At 34.6% G+C, this 25,176-nt stretch overlaps 1 protein-coding gene and 1 long non-coding RNA gene across 4 annotated transcripts; one reads left to right on the top strand and one right to left on the bottom strand.

Moving 5' to 3' along the window:
- The first annotated feature begins 4,810 nt into the window (after window positions 1-4,810).
- Window positions 4,811-8,392, top strand: LOC107808993 (uncharacterized). Of its 3 annotated transcripts, none has more exons than XM_016633570.2 (2): window positions 4,811-7,722; window positions 7,919-8,392. In XM_016633570.2, the coding sequence occupies exon 1, from the start codon at window positions 5,633-5,635 to the stop codon at window positions 7,598-7,600; it is 1,968 nt and encodes a 655-aa protein (XP_016489056.1). In that variant the 5' UTR covers window positions 4,811-5,632; the 3' UTR covers window positions 7,601-7,722; window positions 7,919-8,392. The 3 variants fall into 3 exon arrangements, with proteins under 3 accessions (XP_016489056.1, XP_016489057.1, XP_075100743.1); XM_016633571.2 differs by having other exon boundaries at window positions 7,916-8,392; XM_075244642.1 differs by having other exon boundaries at window positions 4,811-7,773.
- A 10,712-nt stretch (window positions 8,393-19,104) lies between these two features.
- Window positions 19,105-22,376, bottom strand: LOC107761594 (uncharacterized). The gene is made up of 2 exons (XR_001642617.2): window positions 21,909-22,376; window positions 19,105-19,343 (listed from the first exon to the last, which is right to left on the bottom strand). It is a non-coding gene; the product is annotated as an uncharacterized LOC107761594 (long non-coding RNA).
- Window positions 22,377-25,176: the final 2,800 nt, after the last annotated feature.

Genomic DNA, 25,176 nt, shown 5'->3' with positions numbered 1-25,176 from the left:
GATATGTTCAAACAATTACGAAAATATTTTTCTATGATTAATATCTGAATCAACTACAGTTAGTTTGAGTTTGAATGCATAGCATAAATTTTTAAAAATGCGGTCCATTTTAGAAAATAGAATGATAAGAATTATTTGAATTTGAGATGAGATTATTTTTTGGTTTTTAAAATATTATGTAAAGAACTAAAATGACAGAAAAAATATTACTACAATATTTAGAAATAATGTGTTCAAACAATTAAGAAATTTTTTTCTATGATTAAATAAAATTTTAAAAATAAAAAATAAATTCTAATATTAGTAATCTTACTAATGAAAATTAAAAATTAAATTGTATCTTATAGCTAAAAAAGGAAGAAAATTTAACTGCATCTAATACAAAATTAATTATAAGAGAACTCAATACATTTGGAACATGATAATCAAATAACTTATGTATTAATATTTTAGACTAATTAAAAGTTACAATTTAAAACAAAATATGATATTATTTTGGCTCTAGATAAAACATTAATATAAAAACTAATTAACATTTGTAGTAAGGAAGAAAATGCACATAAAAAAAATAGAGGTAGTGTGGAGGATACTTATACTTTAAATTAATTTAAAAATAGATAAAATAAAATAATTAAATTATATTTAAAAATATTACTGATAAATTTAAATGATTAAAATATTATGAATAAGAGGATAAAAGCATAAAAATATACCAAATTTCAAGAATAAAATATTTATTTTTATTAAATACTATTAAAAGGATAAAAAGTAAGACATTAATTTAATTATAAGCTAATAAACAAATTATATGATAGTATAATAATATTAAATATTAAATAATACAATAACTATAAGAAAAGAACAAAAAAAAGAATTTATGTAAAAGTGATGTGATGAATAAGATATATATGACTTCTAGATAAAAATAAAGTGATAATAAGAATTTTGTTAAGATAATATGATCTAATGTGCTCAAACAAGATTGATCACAATATGGCATGTTTAGTATTCTTTAATATCGACAGTGGAACGAAATACAAGTACCAAAATCAAGGGGTTAGGTTGCTACAAATATATATATTAAAAAGATTGGTTGTTCAGTACGAGATTTGAACAATAATTTCATATCATGTTTCATAATTAAATTTTCATGTTATATAATTTTTATCTGAGAGGTTTATATTTTAAGGTTATTTGTACATGATTCAAACAACTTACATCGCAATTCGAAATAATTTGTCTGCGCATCGCGCGGGTACTGATACTAGTTTCGGTTAAAAAAAATACCAACTGCCACCAATTTGGAGCTCACTAATATAATGACCCCACGTGTGGGATTATACTGGGTTGTTGTTGTTGTTGTTGTTGTTGTTGTAATATAATGATTTCCGTTAAAAATTTTCTATGTCAAAATATAAAATTATCTTAGTGAAATAAGTTAATTTAATGTAGGCCTTTTGTGAAAAAGGAAGATTAAAGCTATTTCAAAATTTCTAGAAAAAATTTAAAATGTAAAACACGGCAAGGAAACATGATATAATCACACTTTATGTAACTTTTTTGCTGTTTAATGCAATGTTTGTCTTTCATGACCGAAAAAAAAAAATATCACACTTTCTATCGTCTGGAGCAAAATGCTATTTTTGAAAATTACAAAATGGGGATAGTTCTAACCTAGGACAATCTTGTACTAACACGTTACAAAAAGGATTTTTTTTATTATAGATAACATTAGGATAATATTTACCTCATTTAGCTATATTTTTCTATTTAAAAAAGTAACCAATTTTTTGATAAAAATATTTACAAATTCGATCAAAAGCTATAATTAATATATATATAACTTGAATATAAAAATTTTTTTTTCAGAATCAGGTCAAAAGCTACAACTAATATACAAATTATATACAACTAATATATAATTTTTTGTATAGAATTGCGTGAAAAAACCTAGAATTTACATATAACTTATATACAATGTGCATATAATTATATTAGTTGTATTTTGTATGTCATTTATACACCCGACATACAAAATATATACAATTATTTATATCTTCTTATTTGAGTTTCAATATGAAATTCCAACAAAAATCAACGCGAATCTTTTTTTAAAATTGAGATATAGACTACAAAACATATTCTAAATTATTTGCAACAACACTCAATTCAAACAAATAACAACTTTACAAAATTCAATTTTCGAATTCAAAACTTCAAAACATTTTGATGGCCGTCAATATAATTTAAACTCATGTCTTCACGTTTCATCATTCCCTAGTCGTGATCAATTATTGACAACATTGACATACAAGCAGCTACCTCTAACCAACAAAAAGTAAAAGAAGATAAAACTAGTTGCAAACTGAATGCACAAAAAAAAAATCAAAAAGAACTTAATTAAAAATCCATATCACCCGCTTGAATCGCTCTGTCAGCTTAAATTCTCAACAAATACGATCAAAGAACTGCAATCAGAAACCCAAAAATCAAAAACAAATAAAAGCTGAAACAAATAAACTACTAATGAAGAAAAGCAATGATACGAAGATAGAGAGTACTTGTAGTTGGAGAGAGAGGGGGAGGGGGAGGAATAGAAAAGAATAAAGTCTAAAATGGGTAAGACTAGAATCTAATATATATTTTGTTATATAGTAATAAATATATAAACTAATGTAATAAAATGACAATCTCTCTAAAAGAGATAAATAAATTGATAATATAGTATTGATAGGAGCAATGTTTTAAAAGGCGGGAGCGTGAGGCGGGGCATTTTAACTCTAACGAGGCGAGGCATAAGCCCTGAGACATGGGGCGTAAGTCTCACGGATCTTTAAATTTTACTAATTTCAAGAATTTTAAGATAGTATAAAATAAAAAATAATTATAAAAATTACGTTAAAATCACAAAACTATAATAAATAATTTATTTAAAATATTTATAAATTATAATTCAACTACGAGTAATACGAAAAGTATGACATATATCATAATATGCAAATTAGGTGCAACGTTGTTACAACTCAAACATCAAAAGTTATATATTCGATGCGAAATCTTATATGTCTCTTAAGGAGTAATGAATCTTGAAAGAATTTCAATATTATAATTTGATATTTTATTAAAAATACTTCTTTTATTTAATATGCTTTCTATTTGAAAGAGAATTTATATAAAAAACATAATTCACAATTTAAATATGATTCTCTAGCTTCATTTATTTTTAAGTTTCAACAAGTTAATAAGTGTAACATAATTCACCATACTATACCATGATACCTAATTATTTGTAAATAGTTACAAGCTAATACCGAGCTATTAAATTAATAAGTATTGTATCTCGTAAACGTGAAAAAAATAATATTTTAAAAAATAATTATAAAAATAAATTATGGATTATTATACAATAAAGACATAACAAAAGTTAATAAATAAAATACTTTTAAATAAATGATTTATTTCAAATTTACTATCATAGCAGTTTTAGTGGATAACATGCAATAATTTTTATTTTAATTATGACATAAAATATTCTCAACTTAATGATTTATGATTAAGAAAAAAGTAATTTTGAATAGTTAACGATTTATTAAGAAAATTTGAGGATTTACAAGGTTAGATGCACACAATTGCATAAAGTTCTATTAGGTGAGCTCAGTACGCCTAGGTGTTGGGCATGTCCGGGCGTAATCCCCGGCGTCCGAGGCATAAGTCTCACAGAACTAAGCCTCACACAAAAGCCTAGGAACGTTTTACGAGTGCTCCGTTTCAGGGCGAGCTCCGGGCGAGTCCCAATTCTGCCTTTTAAAACTAGAGGTGTTTAACGGGCAGGCTGAGACGGGATGTATACAAAAAAAATCAACCCGTACGGTTATCGTTCCGGGCTGTTAGTGGGTTGTATTTTTGTAGTTTTATTGGGCACGTACGAGTTCGAGCTTAAATGGGCCGGATCGAGCTTTTTTTTATATAAATTTTGTTTTTCTCATTCAATGTTATTCATACTTAAATATTTGCAAACTTTGAAGAATTAAATTGTAATTTATCAATTATTAGGGGTGGGAGGGCTATTTTCTTAATGGGGGAGGCCGAAATGGCCATTTGTGCAAAATTTGGCCATTGCCCAACGGTCATTTTTGAATTTGACCGTTGGCAACAGTCCACAAAATTAAAAAAAAATAAAAAAATGTGAGGATAACGGGCTGAACCGGGCTGCAGCCCGTTAACGGGCTAGCGAGCTTAGCGGGTTTTGGTGCACCGGTATCCAAAATTTGTTCGTCTAAAATCCGCTCCCCGTCCAATCCGTCCCAGCCCGCCCTAATATACTACAGTAACAGGCTGAACCGGGGTGAAACGGGTTGAAAATGGATCAGCCCGGCCCGATTAACTAGTATGTTTAAAACAAAGGATAGAGGTAAAAGTTGCTTACAAAATCCATATGCCTAATCCCATCATTGGGGTCAAAAAATAAAGGCCGTTTCTGGGGCATTTGCATCTATATCCGCTTTTTGTGTCACGTTTTAACTTGTGCCTGCTTTGCAAAAAAAAATTGCAAGCGTACCCGCTTTTTCGCATAACTTCAGCATATGGGACTGAAGTAGCAAAGGCAATCACGCAAAACTTTAGCATTCTAGTAGCTGGGCCTGAAGTTCAGCTCTAGAGCTGAAATTTTTGTTTTGTAATTGGCGAAGTTTTTGTTTGTAACTGGTTTTAACCTATTTACACCATGAGTGTAATTCTCCCCTTCTTCATAGGTATTTGTTTCTTTCACTTTTTCGATAGTTAAGAAGACATACTATTGGATATCTGTGGGTGCATTGTCTACAGCTCCTAACATCTTGTGAGACTTGAGAGAAAATGAGTCTTGTGGTGGTTGTGTTATCGTATCCAATTCCAGGATTGCTACTATAAGCTCTTGAAGCCATGTAATAGTGGCTAAGGTGTTGATTTGCTTCAAGTAATAGATCAATGATCTGTCCAGGGGATAATATAATCAGTTTTAAATGGCTTTAAATAGGCAGCATCTTATCTTACTACTGTAATTTGATGATTTGCCACAGAGAAGAACATTGATTATTCATTACAGTGTTCACCATTCGAAGCAAATAAGTCTTGCCATAGTCAACTGTTAACTTGTAATTTTGTAATTGGTCAAACATATGGAATGGTGGTAGTATTATAGAATTAATCATAGTGCCTTTCAGTTGTTAATAGAAGAAGAAGAAGAAGAAAACGAAGTAAGAGAATGAGGAGGAGAAATGGGCTGGAGTTGTTTAAAAACTGGATATATGTTAAAAAAAAAAATTAAAAATGGGTATAGATTTCTGGGTCTGCATTGGGCCAATCGGTTCTCACCCTTATTTAGGCCTTAGCATATTCGGGTTCCGACTCTTAACGGACGGTCCGGCATTCCCCTAACTGCTGGAAAACGTGAAAATCAGTAATTTGATCTTAATTTCTTTTTCTCTACCGAAAAACTCAGTATCAATTTCTTCTTCTTTAAATTACTCTCCTGATTATGTTGTGCTTTTGATAACCTGATTTGAGTCACTCGGATTCTTTTTCAATACCCAGTTGCCCTACTTTGGTTTCTTCTTGCATTTAATATTGATAAAAAATTGTGTTTGATTGTACTATGTACTTGAAAGAAGGATGTTCATTGCTGTTAAAAGTCCACAAAAAGTCCGTTCCTTTAATCCTCACTGTTGATAAACTTAATGGTAAAATCCCAGTTGAGCTCAAGGAATCTGATGTGTTGAAGAGACTGAAATATGAAGAAAATACTTCCACTGCTTTGGAGTATTTCAAATGGGTTGCCAATTCAACATCTTTCAAGCACACCCCTTTAACATATAAAATAATGATGGAAAAACTCGGGCAGCACAAGGAGATGGATAGTGTTCAGTACCTTTTACAACAGATGAAATTGGAGGGTATTAGTTGTTCCGAGCATATATTTATCAATGTGATCGATTCGTATAGGAGAGCAAATGCGCCAGAGCAAGCGTTAAAGACTTTCTATAGGATACAGGATTTTGGGTGTAAGCCTACGGTCAGGATATATAACCATCTCTTGGATGCATTGCTCAGCGAGAATAGGTTTCACATGATTAATCCTATTTACAGTAACATGAAGAAAGATGGTGTTGTTCCCAATGTGTATACCTATAACATTCTTCTGAAAGCATTGTGCAAGAACGATAGGATTGACGGCGCTCAGAAGTTACTTGTGGAAATGTCAAACAGGGGGTGCTCTCCTGATGAAGTGAGCTATACAACAATTGTTTCTTCCTTGTGTAAGCTTGGTAAAGTAAAAGAAGCTAGAGAAGTAGCGATGAGATTTACTCCTTCTGCTCCTATTTATAATGCTCTAATAAATGGGCTTTGTAAGATATATAGTACAAAGGAGGCAGTTGATTTGTTGGATGAGATGGCTGACAAGGGGGTTGATCCTAATGTCATCACGTACACCACGATTTTAAATGCATTTGCTGACCAAGGAGATATTGGTCTTTCTTTTGCCATGTTGAGCAAGATGTTTGTTAGTGGCTGTTCTCCAAATGTTCACTCATTTACTTGTTTGATTAAGGGAATTTCATTGAGGGGCAAATGGCATGAAGCTCTTTACGTGTGGGATGGTATGATCAAAGAGGGAATTTCGCCCAAAGTTGTAGCATATAATGCACTTCTCCATGGTCTGTGTTTGGCTGATAATATGAATATGGCTCTGTCTGTTTGTAATGCGATGGAGAGAAGTGATTGCCATCCTAATTCGACAACCTACAGCACCCTCATTAATGGCTTTGCTAAATCTGGAGATGTGATTAAAGCATCTGAGATATGGAATAGGATGATAACTCTTGGTTGTCGTCCAAATGTTGTGGTATATACATGTATGGTTGATGTACTCTGCAAAAATTTCATGTTTGAACAAGCTTATAGTCTTCTAGATAACATGATAATAGAAGATATCCCACCAAATACCATTACTTTTAATAAATTTATTAAAGGTTTGTGTTTTAGTGGTAGAGTTGAATGGGCAATGGTGCTATATAATCAAATGGAAAGATTTGGCTGCTCAGGTAATACTGCCACATATAATGAGTTGTTGGATGGCTTATTCAAATGTAACAACCTTACGGTAGCACTTGAACTTGTTAGGGAGATGGAGGAAAACGATATTGAGTTTAATTTAGTTACATACAACACTATAGCATCTGGTCTCTGCCATATGGGGATGCTTGAGGAAGCTGAAGAAGTTGTGGCAAAAATGCTGGTTAGGGGAATTAAGCCTGATGTTCTCACGTTCAACATACTTATGAATGCATACTGTAAGGGTGGTAAAGTTGAATCTGGAAAACAACTTCTGAATGCTATGAGTCCAGTGGGCTTGCGTCCAGATTTCATATCCTATACTTGTCTGATAGATGGACTGTGCAGTTGGATTGGTTTGGAAGCGGCAATCGGTTGCCTTCAAAGGATGATAAATGATGGCATTCCACCCAAGATATCTACGTGGAATGTTCTAGTCCGTCATTTGTTTAGCAAGATGGGTTATGGAAGTGCACTAGAGCATCTAGAGAGTATATTGGCAGCAGATTGAAGATTGGAATGATTGCACATAAAAGCTTTACTGTGGATATAAAAGCAGTGGTTGCGGTTTAATCATGGAGGGTCCATCTTCGGAAACTGCATTGATGAAGTGGCATGCATTATGCTCTGCAGGTATCTTTTAGTGATTGGTCCCTCTGCTTCCTAATCCTCTTGCTGGAAAGGGTGCGTTTCTGGTGTTGTAGTTATTTGCTTTTTCTTCTAACTTGCTTCTTATTATATGGAGCCTGGTATATCCTGCTGTTGCACTTCATTATTTTGATACTGATAGTAAAATTGTTTATATCCATTCAATATCGGTTGGAAGAAGTTTCATGAGAAACCCCTACCAAGGATATCTCTTTGGGGCATCTCAAGGAGTGCAGCGCAGAACCGGGAGCCAGACACATGAATTTTTGCAAGAGGCCATTATGCATAGAGTGACAAGGGGTGATTTGCTGTAAACGATCATGTAAGCCAAAATCTCATATACAACTTCATCACTGGCATTGGCTTATTCAGTAACATTACTTGTTTTTTATCTTTTGACCTCTTTTCCTGTCTGGAATGCATCTTTCACGGGATACGTGTCTTGCAATTCTGTCCTTAATTGGATAAAGCTTGAAATTGCTGGTGGTACACGATTCCAACTTGTGCCTAATCAGTGATTTGGATAGAACGGAAACACAAGATGTTTTGAAGAGAAGCAAAAATCAGTCCAGACGATTAAGTTAGATTGAGGATGTGTTTGGACTTTGGTATGTTATGTTTTCCCATGTTTGGTTTGCTTAAATGTTTTGGAAAACATTTTTCTTGTTAACTTATTTTTCTCCAATTGGAGGAAAATGTTTTCCCTATCAAGAGAAGGGAAACCATTTTCCAAAACTCTTTTTCAACCTTCCCCACCATATTCTCCATCCCCACCAACCCACCCCCCACACCCCACCTACTCACCCTACTCCTACCCCACTCCCACGCACCCCCTACCCCCACCCCCACCCTAAATAAAAATATTATTAATAGTACTTTCTTTTCATGTTATAGATAGAATTTTTTTTTTCATTTCAACAAATGAGTATTTTCTTTTCATGATATAAAAAAATAATTTTTTTATTTTAACAAAAAAGTATATTCTTTTCATGAAGTAGAAAAAGCATTTTCTTATTTTAATAATATGAGTACTTTATTTTCATGCTGTAGAAAGAATACTTTCTTTTTCAACCAAAAAAAGAGTATATTCTTTTTAATTATGAAGCACAATTTTCAACGTTATTTTTGTGTAAAACAATAAAGCAGTACATTAGTTTATTTGAGTTTGTGTGACTTTTTAGAAGAATAATTTAATTCTTGAAAAAAAAAAGTCCTGAAAACGTTGGGTTATTGGGGGGGGGGGGGTAAGGAAACATGAGAACTTGGGGAACGGGAAGTGAGGAGAGTAACATAAAAAAATATTTTCTACTCTCTGATCAAACACTAAAAAATATTTTCCGAAAAAAATTTTCTACTCACCAACCAAACAAGGAAAAATAAGTGATAAAATCACTCATTTTTCATGAAAATATTTTCTAGGAAAACATTTTCCTTCGTACCAAAACACACCCTGAATCTTAGTTATTTCACTTTTGATGTGAAAAGGAATATGTAAATGAGGTAGAAATTTTACTCTTTCATCGAGTCCCTCTAGGATTAGAAGAGGGCTATGATTTTGGCTTTTTCTTTTCTTTTTTTTTCTGCTCACTTGTTCAGAAACTCCGGCACTGCTTTTGTGCTTATCATGAATACAATTATTACCATTTCAAAAAGAAAAAAGTATACAATAATTTTCTCTGCAAGTGGATTTACAGCATGTTTGGCCAAGCTTTTGGGAGGTTAAAAGTACATTCTTCCTCCAAAAAAGTCCTTTTTAAAAAAATTAACCTATTTGGCCAAGACGGAGAAGTACTTTTGGCCAGCAGCAGAAGCAGTTTTTCTGCTTTTGGGAAGAAGAAAAAAATTCTAGCTTCTTCCAAGAAGCAGAAGCAGAAATTTAATTTATTCAAGACATAACTATCCTCACCATAAATTTATATTTTTCAAATTATTCCTTACTAATTTAAGTTTTTTTCTTTTCTTTTTGTTTCTAGTTTTTATCATTCTTTTAAAATTAAAGATATCATATATATGAATATATTGTAACTTTCCAAATTCTTGTTTGACTTTTTTTGTTTTTGATTTTTTCTTTGTGTCATGTCTTGTTACTTTCCAAATTATCTTCTTTTTTTTCACACGAAAGCAAATTATCTACATCCTTCTTTGGATTATCAATTCTCTTCTTACAAATAATCATTTATAATTTCTGCTGTTATAGGCTATTACTTCCCGAATCATTAAAATAGTTAGCAAATCCAATTTGTGAAAATTACCTACAAATAGGTAACAAATTTATAATTGCATCGCATAATCTATATATTATTTTTTTTAAAATGTCTCCACATTAAGCCAAGTGACAGTCTCACCATAGGTCACTTTGCAATTTGGGAGAAAGTTAGTTAGGTTAGGTAATAATAATTAGTTTATTTTTTAATTTGAATTTTTAAAAAATTAAATATGCACTATGTGTTGTTAATAGTTAGTTACTCTTTTTTATCTTTAATTTAAACATACTTAACTATTTTTTTACGAAAATAATAATTTTTTATATATATTTAAAATTATTTCTATTTTACGCTCAATGCCATCTTTCAAGTTTGACATTCGGAATCATCTTGTTTCTTTTTCTTTTTTCTAATTTCTACCATTATTTTAAAAATTAAAGATATCAAATACATGAATCATCTTGTAACTTTTCAAATTTATTTTTGACTTTTCTTATTTTTGAAATGCAAGACAAGTCTTCTACTATTATGGAGGCGTTGCGTGATAGAATTAGAGATGAAATTATTGAGAAATATTATCATGTGTGAGTGACTTTGCTTATTATTTCATAGTTGATTATCAATATATAGTAATTTTTTTAGGAGATGGAGAATATAACTAACCGCCCGGTTGTTTTAAGTTCTAGAACCCCATTTCCGTATTTGATTCTTTGCATAGGTTGCTTTGACGTTTATGACTTGTGGGGATAGATGGTTCGGTTTTCGAGGGGTTAGGGAGTGATTTGGGACAATATAGTTGCTAACTAGAGGCATAAATTGGAAGTGTTGACCAAAGTCAACATTATGGGTAAACAACATCGGATTGCTAATTTGAAGATTCTAATAGGTTTCGTATGATGATTTTGGATTTGTACGTATGTTCTTGGGGCTCGGGTGGCCCACACTAATAGTTGAAAGTTGGATTTTGAACTTAAGAAAGTTTGAGATGTTTGATTCTTGGTTTGAATGTTGTTTATAGTGTTTTAAGCATTTGAAGTTTGTATATGGTATACGAACTTGTTAGGGGGATTAGACGGTCCTGGGAGGTTCAGATGAGTTTTAGGGTGGTTTCGAATCATTTTGAGTTAAGTTTGGATGGCTGGTTTGCTGGTGCACAGCAGTTCATCACGATCTCGGAGCTATGTCTCGTGATTGCATAGAAGGGATTTGGGGGCTAGGGCCAAAATATATATTCTTATTAGTTGTATTCTTCTTTCCATCCATTCCCTGTCTAACATAGTAGACATGTTTCTCAATGTAGCTTAACTACATTTTTATATGAAGTGCTATCAATAGTAAACATGTTGATCACTGAGTAGAAGCATGATAAATTAGTCTTATAGGAGTAACGTTTTTCACCAAAAACCAATTAACATCTCTGTAAATGAAGCACATAGTTGAATTCTCTCGAATTAAGTAGTAAAGCTATAAAAATATTTTTGTGTCACTAAGTCATGAGCGTCTAAAACTATGAACTAAGAAATATAAATTATCTAACTGTCCAAAATAAGAGATGACAAAAGGAGAACAAGGTCCTGCGGACGCTGGCAACTACCTTGCAATCTCCACAAATAGCCGGCCTGAAATCAACGATCGCTGCGCTCTAACACACTTGGATCTGCACATAAAGTGCAGGGTGTAGTATTCAATAGTAACAGAAATAACTAAGGAACTGAGCAGTAGTGACGAGCTAAGTAAAACAGTCCAATTATTTATTTTCATAATTTTTTAAAAAATAAACATGAATAAACAGGTAAATTCCATAACTCTGTAATTACCACAAAGAAATTTAATAGATAAATGCAGCAACAACAAAAGTAAATGCAATTTTACAGCAATGTCACTCCATCACTCATCACTCGCACTCAACACTCAATACACTCAACACTTTGCGCTCACTGGGGATGTGTACAGACTCCGGAGGGGCTCCCAAAGCCCAAGCGCTAAGCACGGACAACTCACGTGCTACCATATCAATACCTGGATCCGCACGATCAACTCACGTGCTACGCAGACAACTCACGCGCTATGGTATCAATACCTGGATCCGCACGGTCAACTCACGTGCTACGCGGACAACTCATGCGCTATGGTATCAATATCCTCACAACTAGGCCCTCGGCCTCACTCAGTCATGTACTTCACTAGCCTCACCATCATCAACAAATAAGGGAACACAGCCCACATCAAGTATCACAACATATTAGCAAATAATAGAGATTGAGGTAAATATGTACAATAATTTCTACGACTGAGTACAAATAATGTGAGCTTGAATAAAGCCTAAGCATGATTTCTAACATGAAGGCAGACAAGTTCAACAACAAGTAACTACGTAAACACAGATGATGGCCATAAGGCCTCACGAGACGGACCAAGTCTCAATCCCTCGGGGCATACACCCACACGCTCGTCACCTAGCATGAGTATCACCTCCAAACATTCATATAATATCATATTCTCCGGGTTTATACCCTCAAAGCCAGAGTTAAAACTGTTACTTACCTCAACAGCATAAAATTCTACTTCGAGATGCCCTCGTCTTTGGGCTCGGTCTCCAAAATCTCTGAATCTAACCATAATCAGATTAATACCATCAACATGTGCTAAAGAATCAAATTCCACAATAAAAACTATAAAATATGCCAAAAATTCGAAATCGGCCAAAATTCGGCCCTCGGGCCCACGTTTCGAAATCAGGCAAAAATGGCAGAATAATAATCCTCGTTCTCTCCCGAGTCTAACCATATAAAATTCGTCAAAATCGGACTCCGTTTGGTCCCTTAAATCCTCACTTAAAACTCAAACCCTAACTCCCTCAATTTCACTTTGAAATCATAAATCAAATCCCACAAACGATGATGTATTCATGAAATATAACCAAAATCGAGTAGAGAACACTTACCTCAATCCATATAGTGAAAATCGCCTCCAAAATCACCCAAATCCGAGCTCCCCAACTCAAAATATGACCGAATGAACAAACCCTAATTTTATATATTTTCTGCCAGCTATTCTACCTCGTTTCTTGTGCCAAACGATCTCGAAACTTACTTTTTATGCCTCCAATGGATTATCGGTGAAATTCTAGTCAAGTTAGGCTTTTGAATCACTCAATTTGACCTTATAATGAATGAGATATATTGGTTTCAATATTTGCAAATAGTGAAGATTTTTAAATACGCCGTCAGTGGCAATTTCGTAATTACTCTGAAAAATCTGCCAACCTATTTCGTAGTAAAATGACCATAAAATTCACATACGATGTCCACATTCGACGATTCTTTTTGCTACGGGTCCGTAATTACGATACGGATCTAATGCTTCAATCAAAAAAGAAATTGGAGCTCATTTATTCAATATGATATCATTTATGCTTGAAGAAACGGCGTCGAAACATAAGAAAAACGAGCGCAACACAACCCAAACCTATCTGAAACTCACTCGAGGCCCTCGGAACCTCAACCAATAATTCCAACAAGTCATATATCACTACCTGAACTTAGTCGAACCTCCCGAACACCCAAACCAACACCAAAACTAATGCTGCACTGTGGGCCGGTCCCGCGGTCTTAACGGGCCTCACGGGCCTGGTGGGCCGGTCCCGGTGGTCTCTTTAAGCCCGTGGCGGGCTGGTCTTGTTTGGTAAGCCCACGAGCCCGGGACCGTTTAGCCCGGGACCAGCTGGCGGGCTTGGTCCGGGCCCAGCGGGCCTAACAACTATAATTTAAATTTTTTTTTTTTAAAAAAAAAAACAGCCCAACGGCCATATTTAAAAAGTAGTCGTTTGGGGCTTTTTTTGACCGTTTGGTATTTTAGAAAATGGTCATTTGGCCCCCAAACTTTATATAATAACACTTTTCCCCATTTCTCAACTATAAATACCCCCTCATTCTTTCATTTTTATTCACCAATTCATCAATATCTCTCAATCTCTCTCAATCTCTCTACTACAATTTCTTAATCTATTGTTGAAATTTCGTGAAAAATTGTGAAGTTGTTGAATTGAAGTTTTCAAGTGTTCAACGATTTTCAATTTTCAAGAAGTTGTTCGGCAATCCGGTAAACTCGTTTCAACTCTTACATTTTAAGAATATATTTTTGTGTGGTTTAGATTGCATAATTATAATTAATATGGCATTTTCTTTGAAAAAAATGTTTGGTAAAGGAAAAGATAAAACCGGTGAAAGTAGTGGCCAACCAACTACCCTTCCCCCGGCTCTCCGACCTAGAAAAGATAAGCAAGTTGAAAGTAGTCGTCAACCTAGACGTCCTCCTCCTTCTTTAATTCTTGATAGTGATCACCCTTGTTTTCAATTTACCGATAGTGAATTTTACCATAATGTTGCACCAGGTGAAAGATTAGATGATGAAATTATGAATGCTCTTTATCCTAATGAAACCATCTTAGAAAATATTGAGGAAAATGAGGATGATGATGAAACCCAAGCACCGGATTTAGATGATACACCTACTAGTCCTCTTAATAACCCAACTGATGCACCGGTCGACCCACCTGTAGAAACTCCTACTTTTAATAAAGAATCTGCTAAACGCCTAGAAACATCATTAGTTTGGAATTTTTTTACTTAAGTAAGAGAACAAAATAAGGGTAAGTGTAAAACTTGTGGGAAATTAATGTCGCATAAATATACTGAAGACCGTAGCGGCACGGGTAGTTTGACTAGGCACATAAAAACACACCCTAGAGATCAGGCTAGATTTTTTCAAATGAAAGCGCAGCTAGAGGGGACAAGTGTAGATTCTGCGGTTAACCCTAGTACAGGTTCAAATCTAGTTCAACCAGGAATTAACACTGTCACCGGAGGTATTTTATATTACGATCCAAATAGAGATCGTGAAGAATTAGCAAAGATGATTACTGTTATGTGCTTACCTTATACTTTTGCTTCTAATCCTAATTGGGTTCATTATATTAGAAGAGTTTTTAATCCTACTTATAAAGGTTGGCCTCGCGCAACAGTTAAGAGTGATATTTATAAATTCAAACATGAATATGAACAATATTTGCGGTATTTATTTACTCATATACCTAATCGGATTTCTATTACTACTGATATTGGTAGAAGTGGTAATGATTGTGATTATCTAACTGTTACAAGTTATTGGATAGATGAGGAATGGATAATGCAAAAACGCATAATTGCATATAGAATAATTAATTCGCGTCACACAGGTAATTTTATAGCTAACACTGTTGCAGATATTTGTAGATATTTTTGCTTTAGCGATAAAATAATGGCAATTTCTATGGATAATGCTTCTAGTAACACTAGTGCTATAGGCATGCTTACAACAACACTAAATCCTGCATTTACTAATATTTTCCATGTTAGATGTATTTGTCATATTTATCATTTAATTGTCGGTGATGGTATGCGAATTTTAAACATAGAAATTGAAAAGGTTAGAATGGCTCTTAATTGGCTTTTTTATTCAAACCGTAGAAGTAGACTTAGAGAGTATTTTAAAAAATGTGATGAATATGGCCTTAGAGAAAGAAAGGTTCCTAAACCTTGCCCGACTAGATGGAATTGTATGTACGAAAGTTTAGTAGTTGCCTATGAATATAGAAACCCAATTAATGCAACGTTTAATTCTCGGGTAGGTGGTGAGGATGATGATGAAATGCTTACTACTCAAGATTGGACGAATGTTAAAATTCTTTTAGATTTTTTAGAACATTTTCAAATTGCTACAAATGCATTTTCTGGGCAATATTATCCTACTATTTCAAACTGTTTAGTTTATATTGCAGCACTATCTGATTTGTTTGTTGAATTTGGTGAGGGTGGGGACATTTATGAACTTGCTATAAATGAAATGAAACAAAAGTTTAAAAAATATTTTTTCCTATCCCTCCTATTTATGGTCTTGCTGCAATGCTAAATCCTACAATGAAATTGGGAGGTCCTCATTTTTCGTATTCAAATATTTATAAGGCTTTAGATCTTTCAAATGAAGAAATTGCTACACTTGCAGATGCAAAAGCTTCAATTAAAATTAATGCCCAAACAGTTTATAATGTTTATCAACTTGCCTTAGAGCATGCTAGGCCAACTATTCCAACCCCTACTTCGTCTAGCTCACAATCGTCTAAAAGAGTTGCGGGCTTAAAAGCTCTTAAATCTTGGACGGAGTTCAGGGGTTCTCAAGGTGATAATTATGATGAAACTTCACATCTAAATGAGCTTCAAGTTTATTTGTCTCAGGGACTTGAAAAGGAGAATCCAGACGGCTCTTTTGATCTTTTGGAATGGTGGAAGGCAAGGGAAAAATATTTTCCGGTTCTTGCAAGGATGGCTCGGGATATTTTATCAATTCAAGCTTCAACTGTTGCATCAGAGAGCGCTTTCAGTCAAGCAAGACTGCAAATAGGTGATCATAGAGCGTCTATGAGGGATAGCTTGGAAAAATCAGTACTGTTTAGAGATTGGATCCGCTCGAAAAGAAGAAACTTTGGAATTGCAGAAGCACAACCGGCGATAGATGAAGCTTATGAAGAAATGATAGCGGAACTTGCGGAGGATTCGGCTTCGCCCGGAAGTGGTGATGAACAAGCTTCTTTTCCACCACCACCAACGCAACCTCCTCCGAACCTTGAAGGATTTATGAGATTTGTTAGAGATAATACATAGACTAATATGTAACTTGTATTTTGGCACATCTTCCTTAGTTTTTTTCCTTCTAATGGTGGTATTAGTACCTTGTTGTGCTCATTCCATTGGGGGAAGGATGACTAAGAAAGATATGCCATTTTTGGTAATAAAATTTATTGCTTCTACCCTTGAATATCTTTTCGCAATATTTCTTTGTCTTTACTTAGAATTATTTATAAGATACAATATATATACTACAAGAAAATATATAAGAGAATATATATACATAAGATACAATATATATACTACAAGAAAATATATTAGAGAATATATATACATAAGATACAATATATATACTACAAGAAAATATATTAGAGAATATATATACATAAGATACAATATATATATACTACAAGAAAATATATTATGCGAATATATATACATAAGATACAATATATATACTACAAGAAAATATATAAGCTACAATATATACATAAGATACAATATATATACTACAAGAAAATATATAAGAGAATATATATACATAAGATACAATATATATACTACAAGAAAATATATTAGAGAATATATATACATAAGATACAATATATATACTACAAGACAATATATTATGCGAATATATATACATAAGATACAATATATATACTACAAGAAAATATATTATGCGAATATATATACATAAGATACAATATATATACTACAAGAAAATATATAAGAGAATATATATACATAAGATACAATATATATACTACAAGAAAATATATAAGAGAATATATATACATAAGATACAATATATATACTACAAGAAAATATATTAGAGAATATATATACATAAGATACAATATATATACTACAAGACAATATATTATGCGAATATATATACATAAGATACAATATATATACTACAAGAAAATATATAAGAGAATATATATACATAAGATACAATATATATACTACAAGACAATATATTATGCGAATATATATACATAAGATACAATATATATACTACAAGAAAATATATAAGAGAATATATATACATAAGATACAATATATATACTACAAGAAAATATATTATGCATGACAATTTAGTGTTTTACTATTGTTTTGTTATTTTCTTTTTCGTCAAGCACTTTAATAATTAGATCTACATATATACTACATATATATTTTTAATATAGCCATGATACTACAAGAAATTGCCTTAAAAAAAAAACCCCGCTAGGCCCGCGAAGCCCACGAGCCCGGCCCGTTAAGCACAGGACCATGTGGGCTTAGGCCCGTCACGGGCCGGTTCCACCCATTGAGCCCACGAAGCCCGGGACCGCCAGGCCCGGGACCGCCAGAGCCCAGGCCCACAAAGCCCGGCCCGTTTGGCCCACGAAGGCCCGGGCCCGACCCAGAATACAGCACTAACCAAAACACCAAATCAACCTCAGATTCAAGCCTAAGAACTTCTAAACTTCCAACTTTCGCCAATTCAAGCCTAATTCTACCACGGACCTCCAAATTATATTCCGGTCACATTCCTAAGTCTAAAATTACCCAACGAAGCTAATCGAATCATAAAAATCCAAATCCGAATTCTTTTACGCATAAGTCAACTTCCGGTTGACTTTTTAACTCAGCTTTCTAACTAAGAGACTAAGTGTTCATTTTACTCCAAAACTATTCTGAACCCAAACCTACCAACTTGATACAACACAACACAGCTGAACAACACACAAAGAACATAAATAGGGGAAACAGGGCTATAACTCTCAGACCGAACGACCGGGTCGTTACATCCTCCCTCTCTTAAACAAACCTTCGTCCTCGAACGAGTCTAGAAACATACCTGGAGTCTCAAATAGGTGAAACCTTCAGCAATACCTTCTCGTCACATTCAAATCATATGAACTCATCTCGCGGTCACATCATACTCATCACATATCCATCCAGCCACCATTTCTACTAATAGGGACACTGCCGGATATAGGTCCACAAGCACGCGCTCACACAATCAACACCTCAGTGCTTAATCTACAGTCAAAACTCGGCCTCAAGTCCTCCAGATTGACCCAACATCAACACACAGAAATTACATCTCGCACCTCATTCAGGGAATCATAATCCATCGATGCACATATGATATCGAGCGCTCATGTGTGCATACGAATGCGTGGAAGAAATTCAAAGAGTTACACTTCAAGCTGAATTAATACCGCACGATAAGAATTCAAGAATGTGAAATTTTCCTAAAGGTTCTGCAGCCTCTCGAAGATAAGTACAAACGTCTCCATGTCGATCCGCAAGACTCTACTAAACCCGCTCATGACTCGTGAGACCTAGATAACCTAGGCTCTGATACCAACTTGTCACGACCCAAAATCTAACCATGTCGTGATGGTGCCTATCGTGTTACAAGGCAAGCCTATTTCCCAAAATATTACTACTAATTTGATTATAAAAATTTAATAAAATATTTTTAATAATTTAATTCCTGATAAACTAAACCAATTCTAAATATAAATAATATAAAATACGGAAATGAGTTCCAAACATCGGGGTGTCACTAAGTCATGAGCGTCTAAAACTATGAACTAGGATATATAACTGTCTAACTGTCCAAAAAAAGAGATGACAAAAGGAGTAACAAGGTCCTGCGGACGCTAGCAGCTACCTTGCAATCTCCACAAATAGTCGGCCTGAAATCAACGATCGTTGCGCTCTAACACACCTGGATCTGCACATAAAGTGCAGGATGTAGTATGAGTACAACCAACTCAATAGTAACATAAATAACTAAGGAACTGAGCAGTAGTGACGAGCTAAGTAAAACAGTCTAATTATTTATTTTCATAATTTTTAAAAAATAAACATGAATAAACAGGTAAATTCCATAACTCTGTAAATACCACAAAGAAATTTAACAGATAAATGCAGCAACAGCAAAAGTAAATGCAACTTTACAGCAATGTCACTCCATCACTCAGCACTCAACACTCAATACTCTATGCCACTGGGGTGTGTACAGACTCCGGAGGGGCTCCCAAAGCCCAAGAGCTAAGCACGGACAACTCACGTGCTACCATATCAATACCTGAATCTGCACGGTCAACTAACGTGCTACGTAGACAACTCACGCGCTATAGTATCAATACCTGGATCCGCACGGTCAACTCACGTGCTACGCGAACAACTCACACACTATGGTATCAATATCCTCACAACTAGGCCCTCAGCCTCACTCAGTCATGTACCTCACTAGCCTCACCATCATCAACAAATAAGGGAACACAGCCCACATCAAGTATCACAACATATTAGCAAATAATAGAGACTGAGGTAAACATGTACAATAATTTCTATGAGTGAGTACAAATAATGTGAGCATGAATAAAGCCTAAACATGATCTCTAACACGAAGGCAGACAAGTTCAACAACAAGTAACTATGTAAACACAGATGATGGCCATGAGGCATCACAGCACAGTCCAAGTCTCAATCCCTCGGGGTATACACCCACACACCCATCACCTAGCATGGGTATCACCTCCAAACAATCACATGATATCAAATTCTCCGGGTTTATACCCTCAAAGCCAGAGTTAGAACTGTTACTTACATCAATCCATATGGTGAAAATTGCCTCCAAAATCGCCCAAATCCGAGCTCCCCAACTCAAAATATGACCGAATGAACAAACCCTAATTTTATATATTTTTTGCCAGCTATTCTGCATCGTTTCTCGTGCCAAACGATCTCAAAACTCGCTTTCTATGCCTCCAATGGATTCCTTGTGAAATTCTAGTCAAGTTAGGCTTTTGAATCACTCAATTTGACCTTATAATGAATAAGATATGTTGGTTTCAATATTTGCAAATGGTGTAGATTTTTTAAATACGCCGTTAGTGGCAATTTCGTAATTACTCTGAAATATCTGCCAACCTATTTCGTAGTAAAATGACCATAAAATCCTCATGCGATGTCCAAATTTGACGATTTTTTTTGCTACGGGTCCGTAATTACAATACAGATCTAATGCTTCAATCAAAAAAGAAATCAGAGCTCATTTATTTAATATGATATCATTTATGCTTGAAGAAACGACGTCGAAACATAAGAAAAACGAGTGCAACACAACCCAAACCTATCTGAAACTCACCCGAGGCCCTCGGAACCTAAACCAATAATTCCAACAAGTCATATATCACTACCCGAACTTAGTCGAACCTCCAGAACACCCAAACCAACACCAAAACACCAAATCAACCTCATATTCAAGCCTAAGAACTTCTAAACTTCCAACTTTCGCCAATTCAAGCCTAATTCTACCACGGACCTCCAAATTATATTCTGGCCACATTCCTAAGTCTAAAATCACCCAATGAAGCTAATCGAATCATAAAAATCCAAATCCGAATTCTTTTACTCATAAGTCAACTTCCGGTTGACTTTTTAACTCAGCTTTCTAACTAAGAGACTAAATGTTCATTTTACTCCAAAACTATTCCGAACCCAAACCTACCAACTTGATACAACACAACACAGCTGAACAACACACAAAGAACATAAATAGGGGAAACAGGGCTATAACTCTCAGACCGAACGACCGGGTCGTTACAATAGTTTGGGTATTGGCATTAAAGGGTAAATAGTTTAGGCTTAATGGGTATAAAGTGAGATTTTCTCTAAATTATAGTGAGAGATGTTTTTCTGTTTTGGTGAAGATACACTAGTATATAAACGGCTTTAGCACCATTTTTTTTAAGCAAAAGAAACCGTAAATTTTAATAAAACCTAATTTAAACCAATATTGACACAAGTAGAAATTTGAATTAACAATAATGAGGAGGATATGACCCGGGAAGCTGAAGAAGAAACAATCCTTTGACAAGATATTTTTACACAATTGAGTCAAGTGATATATAATTACATACTAAAAAATTTGTAAAGAACAAACTCATGTTGACGCTCTTCAGCTTTCATCTTGATATGTAATTTAAAATAAAATGAAATTGAAGAATAGACAAAATTGAAGATGATTTATAAATATTGCAAAAAGAATAAAACTTGATACCTGAGAACAACGTAGGAATGAATTTAAACAGATGAAGTAAATAGGTGGAAACAAGTAGCAAGTTAGGAAAATAGAATTCGAAAGAATAGTCTTCGAATAGAAATCTAAACTGATCAAAAAACTGTAAATTGGTATCCACATAATCTCCCACAGTTGTCATAGAGAAACGATAACATTTCTCAACATAACAACATTAAATTCTATCATTAACTGATGAAAAATATTTACCTTGTCCTCTGGAAAAAATAATCTGCTAGATTTGGAGATTTAGAAACGTACACAATATGAATATGCTCCAATAAGCCTTAGATAACTAATTCTTCCATTATCCTGTAGATGATTCAGCTTACCATACTAAGACCCACAGAAAGAAAAACTAAATTATTTGATTTCTGTATATGGCATGAATTGTTTGATTTCTTTATGTGATAACCTAGAATTGAGAAAAAGGCACCGAAGAGGAAGACGAATTTTAGGTGGCGAGTGGGAAGAGAAGAGGAGATAAAGGCATTATAAACTACATAAAGAGGAGTTTTACCTGGGAATGAAAAAGAGGAGAGCAAAAAGCCATATTTAAGGGAATCTAGAAAACATGGCATAACAAAAAATTGTTAAAGTGACAGTTTAGGAAAGGGGAATTGAACGTGAGGAATATAACTGAAATAGAAAAAAGTTACTTCGGGGTAGAGAAGAGAGGGTAATAGAGCAAAAAATGGCAAAAAGCTGAGAGATCAGATAAATATTAATCTTGGTTTAGGAGATTCCACATCACTTTACTTGTAATGATCCGGCCGGTCGTTTTATGTGTTTGAGCCTCGTTCCCCTACTTGATGCTTCCTGTATGCTTGATTGTTATTTTGTAACTTTCGGGGATGATTGGTTTGGTCTCTGAAAGGTTTTGGAGTGAGTTGGAACACTTCATGCTTAGACGATAAAGTTGTAAGAGTTTACCAAGATTTGACTTTTGTATAAACGACCTTGGATTCGTGTTACAATTGTTCCAACATGTTTGTGTGGTAATTTTGGACTTAGGCATATGTCTGAATTTAGATTTGGAGGTTCTTAGGTTAATTTAGCTCTATTTGGCGAAAATTAAAATTTGAAGGTTTGGAAAGTTCATAAGTTTGACTAGGAGTTGACTTTGAGGCTATCGGGTTTTGAACATTTTGTTTCAGGAATTGGAGTAGTTTCGTTATGTCATTTGGAACTTGTGTGCAAAGTTTGGGTTTATTCCGGATTATTTAGTCTTAAATCGGATGCTTCGTTTGAAGTTGGATTTTCATGAACTTAAGAGATTGATCTTGATCGATGATTCATGATTTTGATGTTAATTTCGGTATTTTGATCCTTTGGATAGGTTTTGGGGAAGTATTAGGACTTTTGGTGTCGTTGGACGGGGTCCTGAGGGCCTCAGGTGTGTTTAGGAACATTTTGTAGTTGGATGACAGTTCTGGTCTGGTGTTTTTGCACCTGCAAGGTTTGGTCCACATGTGCGAGTCCACAGAAGTGGACTAGGATTGCAAATGGCAACACTGTCCTCAGCTGAAGCCCGTTGACCGCACCTGCGGAAAAATCATCGCAAGTGCGGTTCTGCAAAAGCGAACTTCTTTTCGCAGATGCGCAAACTCTGGGGAACTGCCTACTCCGCAGATGCGGACACGATGATTTTTTCGCAGATGCGCTGTCGTGGAAGCAACAGCCAGGCCACATAAGCGAGAAACGCTAGGCAGAACACTCTTATTCAAGGATTTGGCTTCATTTATCGTATTTTGAGTTTAGGAGCTCGGATTGTGGTGATGTTTGAGGTGATTTTCACCCACTTTGATTGAGTAAGTACTCTTAACTCAAATTTGATTATTATTCGTGATTCTACCCTTGATTTTGGCTTTTGGTTGATGAATCTAAGAGAGAAAATTGGGGGTTTTGTGAGAAATTTTAGAGAATGAATAATTGAGATTTGAACCCCAATTCAAAGTCAAATTTGGATGAAACTTGTACATTTGGACTCGTGTTGGAATGACTAGTCGGGATTTATGACTTTGGTTGGGTTCTGAGAAGTTTGTCCCGATTGATTTATGGGTTGACTTTGTGCAATTTGATAAAGATTGGAGCTTCATTGTTTGAAATCAATTTATATAGTCTTGTTTGATGTTATTAAGTTACTTTTTACTAGATTCAAATCGTTTGGAGGTATATTCATGTTGGAAGGTCTTTTTGGATATTGAGTCACGCCCTTTGAGATAAATAACTTGTCTAACTTGGTTTGGGGTAATTTTCCATTGGTTATGGTATTAAATATATGTTGGGGGTGATGCACGTGCTAGGTCACGGGTGTGTATGCGTACACTGGGGTTATTCATTATTTGAGTAGACCTTAAGCTATTATATGCCTTGTTTTGCTATCGTGTTCTGTTATTTCTGTGTTTTCACTACTTGTATGACTACTTGAGCTATTATTCATGCTACAAATCATGACTAGGTTTTGTGCTTATCTGTGACGTAATAGGGCGATTCTTGTTATATTGAGCTTTTTGCCTTAATTATAGTCATATTCTCTGTCAGAATGTTACATATGTGTATTCTTTATATGTTATCTCACATCTTGTTTATGTCCTTATATGTATGACACGGTTTGAGTTGAGTACTGTGAGATTTGAACATTGAGACTTGAGCGGTTGATAACTGATCATGGGCCATAGAGCTGATTTGATAATGATAATGAGGTGATGCATACGCCAGGCCCCATATTGGGCTGAGTGGTATTGATTATGAGGTTACTGTAACGACTCGGCCGGTTGTTTTAAGTATGGTAGCTCCATTTTCCCATTTATTGCGTGTTATATGATCATTTGTCGTTATGTGACTTGCTGGGGTAGTTGGTTTGGTTCTGGGGATGTTTCGGAATGAATTGGGATACTTAGTCCTTAGGTTGAAAGCCTAAGTTAAAAGTATTGATCAGATGTTGACTTATATGTAAATGACTTCGAAATAACGTTTTGATGGTTCCAATAGCTCTGTATAGTGAATTTGCACTTAGGAGTGTGTCCGGATATCGATTTGGAGGTCCGTAGGTGACTTTGGCTTGAATTGGCGAAAGTTGGAAATGTTGAAGTTTGGAGAGTTGAGAAGTTTTACCGAGAGTTGACTTTGTTGTTATCGGGCTCGGATTTTAGTTCCGAAAGTTGGAATAGGTCTGTTGTATCATTTATGACTTGTGTACAAAATTTGAGGTCAATCGGAGTTGATTTGATGTATTTCGGCATTGGTTGTAGAAGTTGGAAGTTCAATAGTTCATTAGGCTTGAATTGGGGTGCGATTTAGGTTTTGGATGTCGCTAGATATGATTTGAGGGTTCGACTAAGTTCGTTTGATGGTTTAGGATGTGTTGGTATGTTTGGATGGGGTCCTGGGGCCTCGGGCGAGATTGAGTTTGGCCTTGTAGAGTTGCATAATTTCTGGTGTCTGGTTTCCTTATATGCGTTCGTGAGAGAGGTCT

This window comes from Nicotiana tabacum, chromosome 22, assembly GCF_000715075.1.
Source record: "Nicotiana tabacum cultivar K326 chromosome 22, ASM71507v2, whole genome shotgun sequence".
In the NCBI taxonomy this organism is placed as follows: Eukaryota; Viridiplantae; Streptophyta; class Magnoliopsida; order Solanales; family Solanaceae; genus Nicotiana; species Nicotiana tabacum.
Note: the sequence above shows the minus strand (reverse complement) of the source record. Positions and strands in the feature narration are given on the sequence as shown.

Bases quoted from the DNA above. Each gene is read 5' to 3' on its own strand.
- LOC107808993 (XM_016633570.2), top strand. From the start codon at position 5,633: ATGTACTTGAAAGAAGGATGTTCATTGCTGTTAAAAGTCCACAAAAAG.